We start from the raw sequence: 16,957 nt of genomic DNA, 5'->3' as shown, positions 1-16,957 counted from the left end.
ATTATTTTATCATGAGAACATATAAACTGTTCTGATTTAATCAGTCCCCTACACTTGTAGTAGACACTGTGACAACTAGACCTTTTGTATGCTAAGGCTTAAGGGCAGTTTACTGGACATTAGGGACTATTTCTAATAATTCACACTTAGTCAAAGACTGAACTAACTTTAATATAATGTTGTTGTTTTTCTACCTAATATATCTATTCCTTTTAATATTGTGTCCACAAAAACTTTTAGTAATATAAAGATTAGTTTATGGGCTAAAATAATTTTTACTACTGCTTTTGAAAATGGCCCCAGGTGGTGTAGTATATCTAAGCAATATATAAAATCTTCATCATAGAGAAGAATCTCACTCACGTGTCACTACACCTCTGGGATAATCAGCAGCTCCCCAGCCAGCTGTATTACTCAGGCAATTATTATCAGGGTATTTGTAGAGCGCCAACAGGTTTTTGCAGCTCTATGAACATACGTGGTATATAAAAAAAAATACCGGGATCAAAGTGGTAGAGGGTCCTGCTGAGAGTTGCACTGTTGTAGTCGGCTCTTATGAAGGTGAACTACAAACAGCTGGGCCTCATAGGCTTACGTGCCATGGAGTTTAAGGGAATAGCAGTGGAGATAAGTAAGGTTAGTGTAGGTTGTATGTGTCCCTGAATAGTAGACTCTTCAGGAAGCACTTGTAGTAGGAGATCATGAGCGGAGCGAAGGGGACGGGAGGGAGAGTATCAGGAGACAAGATCTGAGATGTAGGGGGGAGCAATGCAGTGGAGGGCTATGTGTGTCAGAGTGAGAATTTTGTATTTAATCCTGGAGTGCAAGAGGAAGCCAGTGAAGGGATTGGCAGAGAGGTGCGGCAGATGAAGAGCGACGTGTAAGGAAGTTGAGCCTGGCAGAGGCATTCATTATGGATTGTAAAAGAAGCTAGGTGGCAGCTAGGGAGACCAGAGAGGATGGAGTTGCAGTAGATGAGGCGGAAAGGATGAGAGTGTGGTTTAAAATCTTAGTTGTGTCTTGTGTAAGGAAATGTCTAATGTAAGCAATGTTTTAAAGTGGAAGCCGCAGGCTTTAGCCAAGAACTGAATGTGAGGAGTGAAAGATCTGAGTCAAGTGTGACCCCAAGACGGCATGTGAGGAAATTATGTAGTTATCTACAGTTATAGAGTCATGGGGGTGGAGATTTTGGAAGAAGGGTGGAAGATAAGGAACTCAGTTTGGAGAGTTTTAGCTTGAGGTAGTGAGAGGACATCCAAGATGAGATATGAGAGAGACAATGACACGGGTTAGCAAGGAAGGAGATAGTTCTGGTGCAGAGAGGTAAATTTGGGTATACCCCCTCTGAGGATTGCGTATGGGAAACGCGGCGTCAGGGGTTTCTTAAAACAATTTTAACTAGCTCTCTTTTGTGGTTAAAAATAATTAACTCTGATAGTGGTATTAATAGTAAAAACATAACCCTTTTGTAATAGACCGTAATTATTACAAGGTATACTGACAAGATAATTTTTGTAGTATCGAGAGGCACTGCAGCATAACAGGTTCACAGCATAGAGGTAACTAAAAGGTAATCACTGCTGTTTAGCGGTGTGAATATAGGGAAATATTAGAATCATGGTATTATAGTGGATACAAACGGAAGGGATTTGATACTTTCTTAAAACAATCCAACTATTCCAAACAAGCTACAAGTGACTGAAACTCAATATATTGATTGTAGACAGTTTAAATAAACGGCAGAGCAATTCAGTTTTTCTCTGTATTTTCCAAGTCTGCAGCTAGAAAGCTTATAAACAGGTATTAGCCTGAAGCTAACTGTAACGTTATAGCAGAAGAACATAGGAGGTACAAGCGAATCAAAATTTACCACACCCTACAGCTAGAAGGTTATACATAGCGGGGACATTAGATGATAACACATAGCAGACCAAGTAAAACTGAATAAGTTAAAGCTTCAACACATAGTGATAATATCGTTAACCATTGGTTTAATAGGAAATTTTTCCTCAGTTTAACCAGAAGATACAAAAATAGTAGCTGGCTATAAAGACACACAGTGAAACCAATAGAGAATAATTCACAATATAGTACTCACTGGTGTTGCGTTATAAGAAAGTATCATTATTAATATTTAAGGGGCAGCAAACCATGACCATATTTACATACAGTGCAATGGCATATCAATACTTTCTAAACCCCTATTAAAGATATACCCAAAAGGTTACCCCCAAAAATACAAACAGGATTATCTAACCAATTCAGAGCTGATATTATTTACACTCTAAACAGCTAAAAACACTGATATTCAAAAGCTATTTGTATATTACAAGGGTAATGGTGACCATCTTATGTCACAATAATAATCAGCTAAAATAAAAATTATTTGGATATGAGAGTAAAAGATACCGGACATTATAGTCCACATAAATAATTTTGTCAACCAGCAGCTCAATAAAATACGGTCTTGTTAAAATTTGGATTCATCGTGAAACAGTAAAATTTCAGTGTGGATAATACATTAATAACAAGCTATTTTGTTTTAGAACAAGCCACCAATAAGGCCAAGTGAATTTTCAAACACAACACCTATAGTGTTATTTCCACAAATTTTCCTGTCTAACTTAAACACTAATCATCAGAAGTTATAACCCAACACAAAAGAGATGTGTTTTTAGTAATATATGCAGGCAGCAGACAACAGTTCAATTCAAGCTGTCTTTTTAATACATAAATAAAGTTATATTTTTAAAAAAATTGCTATTGCTTACTTTGATGACTATTCTAAAACATATGAAACTTTTCTAACAGTGTATAGAAGCATATCTTTTTTGAGCTAGGTTCACACACAATTGGTGACCTAGGTCAATTATTTTTTGAAACGTAAATTTGGGTATCGTCTGCATACGAATGATAATTAAACCTTTGAGACTTTATTAAGGAACCTAATGAGGATGTGTAGATTGAGAAGAGAAGGGGACTGAGGACAGAGCCTTGCGGTACCCCAACAGAAAGAGGTAACGGGGCAGAGCATGCCCCAGAGAAGGCTACACTAAAGGTATGGTTAGACAGATAGGAAGAGAACCAAGAGAGAGCTGTGTTGCAGATGCCAAAGGATTGGAGGGGTATGGAGCAAAAGAGGGTGCTCGACAGTATCAAAGGCTGCAGGCAGATCAAGGAGGATAAGTAGAGAGAAGTGGCCTTTGGATTTTGCTGTAAGTAGGTCGTTGGTAACCTTAACAATTGCTGTCTCTGTTGAGTGAAAGGGACAAAATCCGGATTGCAGTGGGTCAAGGAGGGAGTTTAATGTAAGGAAATGGGCTAGACGTGCATATACTAGCTTTTCAGGAAGCTTTGAGGCAAAAGGGAGTAGGGAAATAGGGTGGTAGTTGGATGGGAAGGTTGGATCGAGAGAAGGTTTTTTTTGAGTATAGGTGTGACTAATGCATGTTTAAGAGATGTGGGAACTATACCAGTGCTGAGGGAGAGGTTGAAGATGTGTGCGAGTATAGAGGTAAGGGTAGAAGAGAGGGAGGGGAGTAGTTGTGAGGGGATGGGGTCGAGGGGACAGGTAGTGAGGTGAGAGGATAGTATAAGGGCAGAAACTTCTTCCTCTGTAACAGGGGCAAAAGAGCTAAAATTTATGGCTATGTGGGTTTTGGATGATTGTGAGCTTTTGAGGGGGTGGGGGACTGGTAGTATGTTGAGAGCAGATTTAATTTCTGATGGAGTCTATTTTATTGTTAAAGTAACTGGCAAAATCTTGAGCTGAGAGAAAAGTTTTGGTGGGAGGTGGGGGTGGGTGGAGAAGAGTATTGAATGTGGAGAACAGACATTTTGGGTTTGAAGAAAGAGTAGAGAAAAAAGTAGAGAAGTAATGTTGCTTATATAGATTAAGGGCAGAATAGTAAGCGTTCAAGATGAACTTATAGTGAAGAAAGTCAGCAGAACTCTGAGATTTCCTCCAGTGTCGCTCAGCAGTACGGAACATCTGCGTAGGTACCGTGTCAGAGGAGTATGCCAGGGCTGAGGATGAGTGTATGTTTTCTGACCTATGGTAGGTGTGGCCAGATTATCAAGAACCGATGTAAGGGTGGAGTTGTAGTGGCAGATAGATTCATCAGGACAAGAAAAGGAGCGGTTGGAAGAGAGAAGAGGTTCGAGAGAGCTAGCAAGCTGTTGCTGATCTATTGACTTAATACTGCTGTGAAGTTTAGTGTGAGAGGTAGAAGGAGGGAAAATTATAGGGAGGGAGGTGATGTTACAAGTGAGGAGGTGGTGGTCAGAAAGAGGAAAAGGTGAGTTTGTGAAGTTTGAGATAGTGCATCGATAGCTGAAAAACAGATCAAGGGAGTGACCATCTTTGTGAGTGGGAGAGTCAGTCCATTGTGACAGGCCTAAAGAGGAAGTGAGTTGCAGAAGTTTTTTGCATAGGAGGCAGTGGGATTATCAACAGGGAGGTTGAAGTCACTGAGAATGAGGGTAGGGGTATCTGAGGAAAGGAAGTAAGGTAGCCAAATCTGTAATATCATATAGATGAGGAGTATTTAGCTGAAAAAGCTTAAAATTCCCCAATACAAATAAACCAAAAGGATATCAACTTGTAACAAATTTCCAAAATAACATCAAACCACCACAGCTATTGAGTTAACGTAAAAAAGGCTAAGAGCATTTACATCACAGAAAAGAGGGTTAATATGTAACATAAAGGACCATTAAATACAATTGCATAATTAACAAATGCATAATAAAAAGACAAGACAATAATACCTACTCTGAATTTCAAATAAGCAGTAAAAAAAAAATTGTCAAATTTATTTTTTTCTACCCTTTTTCCGCCTCCCTTTATCATGTGACAGACATGAGCCAATCACAGACTAGTATACATAAACCCTGTGAGCTTGTGCACATGCTCAGTAGGAGCTTGTTCCCCAGAAAGTATGTATATAAAAAGACTGCAAAAATTTGATTATGGAAGTAAATTGGAAAGCATCATAAAACTGAATGCTCTTTCTGAATCATAAAAGTTTATTTGAGTGTCCCTTTAAATAATTATTGCTATAAGCACAAAACATTTAGTTTTATTTTTTTTAGAATGTTGCATTTATGCCATATATTCTTTACTTGTAATGAAAACCAAAGTATCACTTTATATAAAAAGTAATATATAATATGTAAAATAAACTATTAGTGAACATACACATCAGACATGTACACTCACCTGTGCCCTGTTTCCCGCAGACGCATCTCACACGTACACTTACCTGTGCCCTGCAACCCTCACATGTCGCACACATACACTATCTGTGCCCTGTTTCTCACAGACATGACACAAACACTCACTTTGCCCTACATCCCTCTCAAGTGTCACACATGTAAACTGCGTCCCTCAGACATGTCACACACGTACACTCACTTGCACCCTGCGTCCCTCAGACATCTCACACACGTACACTCACCTGTACTTATATTGGCACACATTTCCTGCTCTGATGGTTGGACATTTCTTAGCCACTGATCTTTTGTTTGTTCCCTTGTTACATGAAATCTTAGCATCGTTTTTACCTGGGGGAAAAAAAAAAGAATAAATAAATAAATCACTGGAAATTTCAAAAATAACATCAAACTCCTACAATTAACTTAAAGGGACAGTTCACACAAAAAGTAATACATTTTTAAACATAATAGCAGGAAGTTAAGTATGGTAGTTCGGAACATTCTGTGTGAATCGTCTGCATTTATAAATATTTTTTTAAATGTCTGTTTACAAAATACAATGCCTAAGCCCCTTAGAATATTTTCTGGACGTGCGACCAGTCAGGTATTACTCCCTTTAGCGCATTGCGCATGCGCCGCCCCTCAAGATTGTTATTCCCTCTTATGTCAGAGCTATTGTAACAAGCTTTTGTTAACCAAAGTTTGGATGAAGATAGAAGATGCCGTCTGGTGAAGACTTCTGCCCGTCTGGAGGACCACTTCTGCCCGGTTGGATGAAGACTTATCCCGGCTTCGTTGAGGACTTCGGCCCGGATGGGTGAAGACGTCTCCCGGTAAGGTGATCTTCAAGGGGTTAGTGTTAGGTTTTATTAAGGGGGTATTGGGTGGGTTTTAGAGTAGGGTTGGGTGTGTGGGTGGTGGGTTTTAATGTTGGGTGGGGGTATTGTACTTTTTTTACAGGTAAAAGAGCAGATTACTTTGGGGCAATACCCCACAAAAAGCCCTTTTAAGGGCTATTTGTAATTTAGTATAGGGTAGGGCTTTTTATTATTTTAGGGGGCTTTTTTTATTTTATTAGGGGGATTAGATTAGGTGTAATTAGTTTAAAAATCTTGTAATTATTTTATTATTTTCTGTAATTTAGTGTTTTTTTTCCGTACTTTAGATAATTGTATTTAATTGTAGTTAATTTAGGGAATTAAGTTAATTATAGTGTAGTGTTAGGTTTTATTTTACAGGTAAATTTGTCTTTATTTTAGCTAGGTAGCTATTAAATAGTTAATAACTATTTAGTAACTATTCTATCTAGTTAAAATAAATACAAAGTTGAACTGTAAAATAAAAATAAACCGTGAGATAGCTACAATGTAACTATTCGTTATATTGTTGCTAGCTTAGGGTTTATTTTATAGGTAAGTATTTAGTTTTAAATAGGAATAATTTAGTTAACTGATTTATTTAAATTATATTTAAGTTAGCGGGGTGTTAGGGTTAGACTTAGATTTAGGATTAATAATTTTAATATAGTGGCGGCGACATTGGGGGCGGCAGCTTAGGGGTTAATAAATGTAGGGTAGGTGTCGGCGATGTTAGGGACAGCAGATTAGGGGTTAATAAAATTTAACTAGTGTTTGCGAGGCGGGAGTGCGGCGGTTTAGGGGTTAATATATTTATTATAGTGGCGGCGATGTCCGGTTCGGCAGATTAGGGGTTAAAAAATGTATTATAGTGTTTGCGATGTGGGGGGCCTCGGTTTAGGGGTTAATAGGTAGTTTATGGGTGTTAGTGTACTTTTTAGCACTTTAGTTAAGAGTTTTATACTACGGTGTTAGCCCATAAAACTCTTACTACTGACTTTAAAATGCGGTACCAGGCTTGACAGGAGAGGGTGTACCTCTCACTTTTTGGAAGACTCGTAATACCGGCGCTATGCAAGTCCCATTGAAAAAATAGGATACGCAATTGACGTAAGTGGATTTGCGGTATTTTTGAGTCTGGCCGAAAAAGTGAGCGGTACACCTGTACCTGCAAGACTTGTAATACCAGGGGGCGTTAAAAAGCAGCGTTGGGACCTCTCAACGCTGCTTTTAAGCCTAACGCAAGCCTCGTAATCTAGCAGTATGTAAATGTTAAATATCTGTCTATCTACGAGTGTCTCTGTCTATATGGGGTATTGTAAGACTGACAAATTTGTACAAAACGAGGCAGCCCAAGAATCCAGAAGCCAGTAATTTTGTAGTGGCTACATGATGACTTAACCCTCGATTTCTCAAAGGACTCTACACCAGTCTCAGGAAATCCTGTATTATTTAGAAGGTAAATTAAAATGAGAACATGGCCTATAAATATAAAAAAGATAAAACAATTCTATATTAGAAATCTCGCATTTTGAAATTTACTGCTAAGGCACACGTACCCTCTGCAGTGCGGTGTCATATGATAACTTAGGTCTTGCTAATGATCTATAGCACACGGCAAACAATAAATGTCACAGAATCACTGCTGGTGCACAGTGTACACTCGTCCATAGAGGCGCCTAGCAACCAGTAAAAAGGAGACTTATTTACATGTTTAAGACTAAGCTAGCACAGCAGTCAAATAACAAGGTAGTTCTTTAACCTCTTAAGGACATATGACGGAATTTTTCCGTCATAAAACAATTGAGCAAACTGAAAGCTGTGTCCTTAAAGGGTTAAAAAAACGTGTTTATAATGCTATTTATGTATGCACAATTTTATGAGAAACTTATAGGCTACTTTACTGGGAGTTCCATGGTCAGACACGTCACACACGTACACTCACCTATGCTCAGCGTCCCTCAGAAACATCACACACGTACACTCACCTGTACCCTGTATCCCTCAGACACATCACACACGTACACTCACCTTTGCTCTGCGTCCCTCAGACACATCACACACGTACACTCACCTGTACCCTGTATCCCTCAGACACATCACACATATACACTCACCTGTGCCCTGTATCCCTCAGACACATCACACACGTACACTCACCTTTGCTCTGCGTCCCTCAGACACATCACACACGTACACTCACCTGTACCCTGTATCCCTCAGACACATCACACACGTACACTCACCTTTGCTCTGCGTCCCTCAGACACATCACACACGTACACTCACCTGTGCCCTGTATCCCTCAGACACATCACACACGTACACTCGCCTTTGCTCTGCGTCCCACAGACACATCACACACGTACACTCACCTGTACCCTGTATCCCTCAGACACATCACACACATACACTCACCTGTGCCCTGTATCCCTCAGACACATCAAACATGTACACTCACCTGTGCCCTGTATCCCTCAGACACATCCCACACGTACACTCACCTTTGCTCTGCGTCCCTCATACACATCACACGTACACTCACCTGTACCCTGCTTCCCTCAGACACATCACACACGTACACTCACCTTTGCTCTGCGTCCCTCAGACACATCACACATGTACACTCACCTGTGCCCTGTATCCCACAGACACATCACACACATACACTCACATGTGCCCTGTATCCCTCAGACACATCACACACGTACACTCACCTGTGCCCTGTATCCCTCAGGCACATCAAACATGTACACTCACCTGTGCCCTGTATCCCTCAGACACATCACACATGTACACTCACCTGTGTCCTGTATCCCTCAGACACATCAAACATGTACACTCACCTGTGCCCTGTATTCCTCAGACACATCTCACATGTACACTCACCTGTGCCCTGTATCCCTCAGACACATCACACACATACACTCACCTGTGCCCTGTATCCCTTGCGTACACTCACCTGTGCCCTGTATCCCTCAGACAAATCAAACATGTACACTCACCTGTGCCCTGTATCCCTCAGACACATCACACACGTACACTCACCTGTGCCCTGTATCCCTCAGACACAACACACACGTACACTCACCTGTGCCCTGTATCCCTCAGACACATCACACACGTACACTCACCTGTGCCCTGTATCCCTCAGACACATCACACACGTACACTCACCTGTGCCCTGTATCCCTCAGACACATCACACACGTACACTCACCTGTGCCCTGTATTCCTCAGACACATCACACATGTACACTCACCTGTGCCCTGTATCCCTCAGACACATCACACATGTACACTCACCTGTGCCTTGTATCCCTCAGACACATCACACACGTACACTCACCTGTGCCCTGTATCCCTCAGACACATCACACACGTACACCTCACCTGTGCCCTGTATCCCTCAGACACATCACACATGTACACTCACCTGTGCCCTGTATCCCCTTAGACACATCACACATGTACACTCACCTGTGCCCTGTATCCCTCAGTGACATCACACACGTACACTCACCTGTGCCCTGTATCCCCTTAGACACATCACACATGTACACTCACCTGTGCCCTGTATCCCTCAGTTACATCACACACGTACACTCACCTGTGCCCTGTATCCCTCAGACACATCATACACGTACACTCACCTGTGCCCTGTATCCCTCAGTCACATCACACACGTACACTCACCTGTGCCCTGTATCCCTCAGACACATCACACACGTACACTCACCTGTGCCCTGTATCCCTCAGTCACATCTCACATCACACACGTACACTCACCTGTGCCCTGTATCCCTCAGACACATCATTCACGTACACTCACCTGTGCCCTGTATCCCCCAGACACATCACACACGTACACGTACACTCACCTGTGCCCTGTATCCCTCAGACACATCACACACGTACACTCACCTGTACCCTGTATCCCTCAGACACATTACACACGTACACTCACCTGTGCCCTGTATCCCTCAGACACATCACACACGTACACTCACCTGTACCCTGTAACCCTCAGGCACATCAACAGTACACTCACTCACCTGTGCCCTGTATCCCTCAGACACATCACACACGTACACTCACCTGTGCCCTGTATCCCTCAGACACACGTCACACTAGTACAATCACCTGTGCCCTGTATCCCTCAGACACATCACACACGTACACTCACCTGTGCCCTGTATCCCTCAGACACTCCCCAGTTGTGAGGAATAGTACACCCTCCAGTTGGATTAGCAAGTGCCTTTCCTGGGAGAGCAGCCCAGAGAGGAAAGAGCTACTGTTTTGGAACCGGCCTCGGAAAACTTTGCATTGGGTAACTATCCCTGCACCCCGGGCGCAGGGGATGAAGGCCAGCGGGAAACACCATGGATGCCTCAAGTCCAGGAGGGATGGGATGACCTCTCCCAGCAATCGACAAGTAGAGGGCCACCGGACAGCCCCAGGCCAACCAGTTAATGATCTAGCCAGGTCTGCTGAACTGGAAGGGGGGAGATGTCACGGATACCAGTCCGCCAAGGCTACCCCCACCCCCTTACTACATGGCTCACTCCGGTTTACATTAGTTTTGGCCCGTTCATGGCTACAGGATATCCCAGGCTCTTGCTATATGTTGGCTGTGCTATGTGTACCTGATCAGGAAAGAGCTGATATCTGAGTGGGAAATAGGGGTGTTGAAAATAATCGGCACCACGATGCATCGCGATGCAGCCTTTAACGATGCTGCATCGATGCAGTGAAGAGCCGAATCGATTAACACGTCACGTGACCCTGCCCGGCAAGACTAGGAACTTTCTCCCTTTATTTCCTCCTACAGACCAGCCTATTGCTTTCCAGAAGCACGCCTTTCGGACAACATCCCTCAGATTGCGTAATGGTCTCACCCGAAAACTTCTGTCTTTCCCAATATGGTTGACTAAAGAACCCATACTCTGCTCTGTTGTCTACGGTTGCGGGGATCCCTAAGTCGCGCCTGTGCAGTGAGATGGTTGAGGTCTTGAACAAGTGCTTTCCTCTGGGGATAGAGGAGCATGAATGGAGCAAGATGGCAGACCCTGTGCAGGTGAGGGGGTTCTTGAGCAAAATGAGGTGATGTGTTGCGATGTTACATGGAGCGCATGCAACGTTATTGTGAGTACAGTTTACAGATCGGTTGATATTCAATGCGTGTGTAAATACAGTGTGACAAGCGTCTTGTGCCTGGTGTGAGTATACAGTGTGTATAAACAGTGTGGGGGTGCTGTGTAAATATAAAAATATAGAGGTACCAAATATAATATATTCCTATACGGTAGTGTATAATGAATTCACTTTATGATAAGAACTTTTAGGCTTATGTTTATACAAAGATGCTGTGTGTAAAGTGACAGGAGACAGCATTTACTACCTATATAGTGAATTATGTTCCTTTAGAAAAGTTTGAGTATTTTTTATACTTATATCTGTATTAAAGGCTATGGACTTTTGTTTGTTAAAGATTGATGCAAACATTTTTTATTGAATATAATTTATATATTGTTAGCATGTATATAACTATGTGTGTATATATATATATATATATATATATATATATATATATATTATAATATACACACATTTAGCATTTACTGTTCTAAACAAAAATATGAATTTGTTGATGAAAACCATGGGTAGTAATCGTGATGCATCGTGGAATCGAATTGAATCGTTGACATGATAATCATAATCGAATCGAATCGTGAGACCAGTGAAGATGCGCACCCCTACCGGGAAAGCCCTTCTAGGCTGTCCGGGCTCCTGGAACTGCCGGCCAGCCGCATTAAGCCGGACACCCGCTAACTTTACCCCTAGTCGCTCCAGCAGCCCTTTGCCCCAGAGCTCCACTCTTTTGGGGACTGGTAGCCTCTGGGGAGGACAAGAGGTAGGGAAATTACCGTAAGGGAGCTACTTTGGGAACAGGGGGTTTTGGACACCTCTACCCCCCTATCTTTAATGGGCTGTAACTCTGGTTCCCAGTAATGAATCACATCGATTTTTGGACTGTGGCATCTGGGGACCGAGAGCTTTCAAATGACACCCTGAAAACACTACCTCTGTGTCCGGGGACTCTGTGGGACTGTGGCTGCTATGGCTGACGACAGCCTGTCTGGAGGGGCAGGAATGGCGGGAGATTTGGGAGTGAGATAAGACTGTGTTTTTGTAAGGAGTGTGTGTGTTTACCAATAAAATCAGTTCCTTTTTTCACCTGAATGCTAGTCTGTCTAGTTATTTTTGGTGGTGATTGATATTTTCACTTTCCCCGCTACATAGCGGCTTGTTCCAGGTTCTGGTTGTCAGAAGGAACCGTTTGACAGAGCTACCTAGTCGGGGTGGCCAGAGTCTGCCACTTTCTCTGCTACATAGTGACCTGTTGTCAGGGAGAGGAAGAACCATTTGGCAGAGCTACCCAGTCGGGGGAACCAGAGTCTGTCACAGGGTGGAAGCCTGAATACTGGTGTTGTCGGGTATCAGGCTGGGCTACTGGCTGTAATCACTTGGCGGCTACACAGCTGCAGTCAGCAGGGAGGAAGCAGGACCCTTTGGACGGAGCTACCCAGTCGGGGTATCCCTCACAAGCGAAAATGTACTTTTTTTTTGTGACACTGTGTTTCCCAAAACAGTTAACCAGGGCTCTGAGGATGCGGTAATCATTCTAGAGTACTTTCAACTTGTAATACGGGCGGATGCCAGCAAATAGCCGAGATAAAATTCCTTATCACCCATGCATAAATGTTAACGTGCCCCTCGTAATCTGGCCCTAAATGTATCTAAAATAAATGTTTCACCTACGGGCTGCATGCCTGCATTTGCTTGTGTGTCTTCACAGCTCATTAAAACATGCAATTCAACTGCGTACACTATTGCAGTGTGTGATTGAGGTGACACCCTGACTGATAATATAATGTACAGTACTTACAGACAACAAGCTATAAAAAAACAGGTAATACCCTATAAAACAGAAAACACGTCACACACGCACTTACCTTCATTGTCACTGTCACACATTTCCTTAATTGCCAGCTGACACGTTACACTCAGATCTTCTGCTTTAACATCTACGTCAGTATTAATGTCATCTGTAAGAACATTTATTGCAGACAATATTTCAAGGTTTAGGATTTTATTTCACCCCAAAGGCAACTATTGTTTAACACAGTAATGGGTACTTAATTGCCATACACTTAAAGGGAGAATCTACTTGAAAATTATTATTGTTTAAAAAGATAGACAATCCCTTTATTACCCATTCTACAGTTTTACATAACAAACAATGTTATATTAATACTTTTTACCTCTGTGATCACCTTGTACCTAAGCCTATGTAGATGGCCTCTGTATCTCAGTTTATTTCACAATCTTGCATTTCAACCAATTAGTGCTGTTCCTGCATAATTATTATCAGTCTACACAGGAGTGCGCACAATGTTATCCATATGACACACATGAACTAGCACTGTAAAAGGCTAATAAAAGGCACTGAGATAAGAGATGGCCTGCAGAGGCTTAGAAACAGATAAATTAAGGTTATAAAGTATATTAATATAACAATGTTGGTTTAGCAAAGCTGGGGAATTGGTAGTAAAGTCGTTATCTATCTTTTTGAACAAAAATAAAAAAAAAGTAGATTGTCCCTTTAATATTTGGTGCATATTGAGGTTGATCAATAACATCAAAAATGTAATTTTATTACATTTGTACGTTTAGATGTTACGTTAAATATTTCAAATATATTGCAAATTTGAAGGTACGAGTATGAAGCATAAACACCCAAAACTTATTTCAGAACTGAAAAGAACATTCCAGCCAAAATTAGAATCCACATGGGTGCATTTCAGTTTTGAATAGAAGCATCTTTGTAATATAGATGTACAGGTAAACCTCACTTTACAGCGCTGCGCTAATACAGCGCTTTGTGGAGCTAAAGGTTCAACCTCCAAGGATTTTGAAAAAGTGCTGTAATCTTCGTGAGATTGCGAGGAAGGTGACTGGCACCATTGCGTTATGCACAGTTCACTCTGTTTACAGCATCACAGTGCAATCTGTGTCTCAGTGCTATAGTCTGGCAAATTTTACTACAGTAATTGTCACTATTTTACAGGTACAGTATTTATTAAATACTGTGCTGTGCTAGTGTTAAACTAAACGTAGCGCTATTGCACCCCTAATAAATGTTAGTTCAAACATATTTTCAAGTTTTTAAACGCACTGGCAAGTACAGCGGGGCTCCGGTCCCTAACACGCTGTATGAGCGGGGTACACCTGTATTAGCAAAATTGCTTCTAATAAAAGCTATAGCTGTTTCAAACATGTATTTAAAGGGACACTAAACCCAAATTGTTTCTTTCATGATTCAGATAGAGCATGCAATTTTAAACAACTTTTTAATTTACTCCTATTATCAATTTTTATTTTCATTCTCTTGCTATCTTTATTTGAAAAGCAAGAATGTAAGTTTAGAAGCCGGCCCATTTTTGGTTCACAACCTGGGTTGTGCTTGCTGATTAGTGGCTAAATGCACTCACCAATACACGAGTGCTGTCCAGGTATATGAACCAAAAATGATCTGGCTTCTTAGATAGCAAGAGAACAAATAAAAATTGATAATAGGAATGAATTAGAAAGTTACTTAAAATTGCATGCTCTATCTGAATCATTAAATAAAAAAACTGGGTTTAGCATCCCTTTAAGTATGCACCGTGCACCAGCATTTCAAACACAGCACTTGTTCAGAGAACCTAAGGTGCTTTTACCATCTGGTGATGACTCAATTTGTTAATTGCTGACATGATACAAGCCACGCAGGTGCTCTGAGCAGCTGCTGTATTTAAAATGCTGGTGCACTGAGAATATCTAGCTATGCGTCACATGCACGAGCAGAGACAAATGCTAACACTAAAACAGTGATAACTTTTACTATAGGTATTTTTGCCAATACATTTATATTGCTTGAATGTTTCTATTCAAAGATGTAACTAATTTATGTGCTTTTACATTTTCACCGGAATGTCCCTTCAAAATGTATATATAATAGTCTGTAGATTAAATAATGTTCCACTACTGTCATCGTATTTATTCCTATATTTAATCTTTATTAATGGCCCAAATGTCTGAGTTCACAATAAAATAAGAGTTTTCAGAAAACCATTTAATGAACTAGAAGTGGGATAGAGAGGGCACATGTGTGTATCATTTACATGAAGCAGAGCGTGAAGAAAAAAAAAGGGAAGATAGGGCATGCGTGTGTATCATTTACATGAAGCAGAGCGTGAAGAAAAAAAAAGGGAAGATAGGGCATGCGTGTGTAGTGTGTATCATTTACATGAAGCAGAGTGTGAGAGAGGGCATGTGTGTGTGCCATTTATATGAAGCAGAGGGTGAGAGAGAAGGGAAGAGAGGGCATGTGTGTGTATCATTTACATGAAGCAGAGGATGAGAGAGAAGGGAAGAGAGGGCATGTGTGTGTGCCATTTATATGAAGCAGAGGGTGAGAGAGAAGAGAAGAGAGGGCATGTGTGTGTATCATTCACATGAAGCAGAGTGTGAGAGAGGGCATGTGTGTGTGCCATTTATATGAAGCAGAGGGTGAGAGAGGGCATGTGTGTACCATTTACATGACGCAGAGGGTGAGAGAGAAGGGAAGAGAGGGCATGTGTGTGTATCATTTACATGAAGCAGAGGGTGAGAGAGAAGGGAAGAGAGGGCATGTGTGTGTATCATTCACATGAAGCAGAGTGTGAGAGAGGGCATGTGTGTGTGCCATTTACATGACGCAGAGGGTGAGAGAGGGCATGTGTGTGTGTGCAATTTATATGAAGCAGAGGGTGAGAGTGAAGAGAAGAGAGGGCATGTGTGTGTATCATTTACATGAAGCAGAGGGTAAGAGAGAAGGAAGAGAGGACATGTGTGTGTGCCATTTACATGACGCAGAGGGTGAGAGAGAAGAGAAGAGAGGGCATGTGTGTGTATCATTCACATGAAGCAGAGTGTGAGAGAGGGCATGTGTGTGTGCCATTTATATGAAGCAGAGGGTGAGAGTGAAGAGAAGAGAGGGCATGTGTGTGTATCATTTACATGAAGCAGAGGGTGAGAGAGGGCATGTGTGTGTATCATTTACATGAAGCAGAGGGTGAGAGTGAAGAGAAGAGAGGGCATGTGTGTGTATCATTTACATGAAGCAGAGGGTGAGATTGAAGAGAATAGAGGGCATGTGTGTGTACTATTCACATGAAGCAGAGGGTGAGAGAGAAGAGAGGGCATGTGTGTGTATCATTTACATGAAGCCGAGGGTGAGAGAGGGCATGTGTGTGTATCATTTACATGAAGCAGAGGGTGAGAGTGAAGAGAAGAGAGGGCATGTGTGTGTATCATTTACATGAAGCAGAGGGTGAGAGAGAAGAGAATAGAGGGCATGTGTGTGTACTATTCACATGAAGCAGAGGGTGAGAGAGAAGGGAAGAGAATAGAGGGCATGTGTGTGTACTATTCACATGAAGCAGAGGGTGAGAGAGTAGGGAAGAGAGGGCATGTGTGTGTGTACCATTTACATGAAGCAGAGGGTGAGAGAGAAGAGAAGAGAGGGCATGTGTGTGTATCATTTACATGAAGCAGAGGGTGAGAGAGAAGGGAAGAGAGGGCATGTGTGTATGTCATTTACATGAAGCAGAGGGTGAGAGAGAAGGGAAGAAAGGGCATGTGTGTGTACTATTCACATGAAGTAGAGTGTGAGAGAGAAGGAAGAGAGGGCATGTGTGTGTATCATTTACATGAAGCAGAGGGTGAGAGAGAAGGAAGAGAGGGCATGTGTGTGTATCATTTACATGAAGCAGAGGGTGAGAGAGAAGGAAGAGAGG

At 41.8% G+C, this 16,957-nt stretch overlaps 1 protein-coding gene across 1 annotated transcript in view; it reads right to left on the bottom strand.

The window, feature by feature from the left end:
• Nucleotides 1-5,459: 5,459 nt before the first annotated feature.
• LOC128644125 (gastrula zinc finger protein XlCGF66.1-like) overlaps nucleotides 5,460-16,957 on the bottom strand; it is a gene marked incomplete at its 3' end in the record, with an annotated part of 53,969 nt that continues 42,471 nt past the window's right edge. The window contains exons 6-7 of the mRNA XM_053696837.1: nucleotides 13,091-13,183; nucleotides 5,460-5,565 (exon numbers count right to left, since the gene is read on the bottom strand). Coding sequence (XP_053552812.1) covers nucleotides 5,460-5,565; nucleotides 13,091-13,183 — 199 coding nt within the window. The remainder of the gene's footprint in view (nucleotides 5,566-13,090; nucleotides 13,184-16,957) is intronic.

The sequence above is a fragment of the Bombina bombina genome, unplaced genomic scaffold (genome assembly GCF_027579735.1).
Source record: "Bombina bombina isolate aBomBom1 unplaced genomic scaffold, aBomBom1.pri scaffold_1061, whole genome shotgun sequence".
Classification (NCBI taxonomy): Eukaryota; Metazoa; Chordata; class Amphibia; order Anura; family Bombinatoridae; genus Bombina; species Bombina bombina.
Note: the sequence above shows the minus strand (reverse complement) of the source record. Positions and strands in the feature narration are given on the sequence as shown.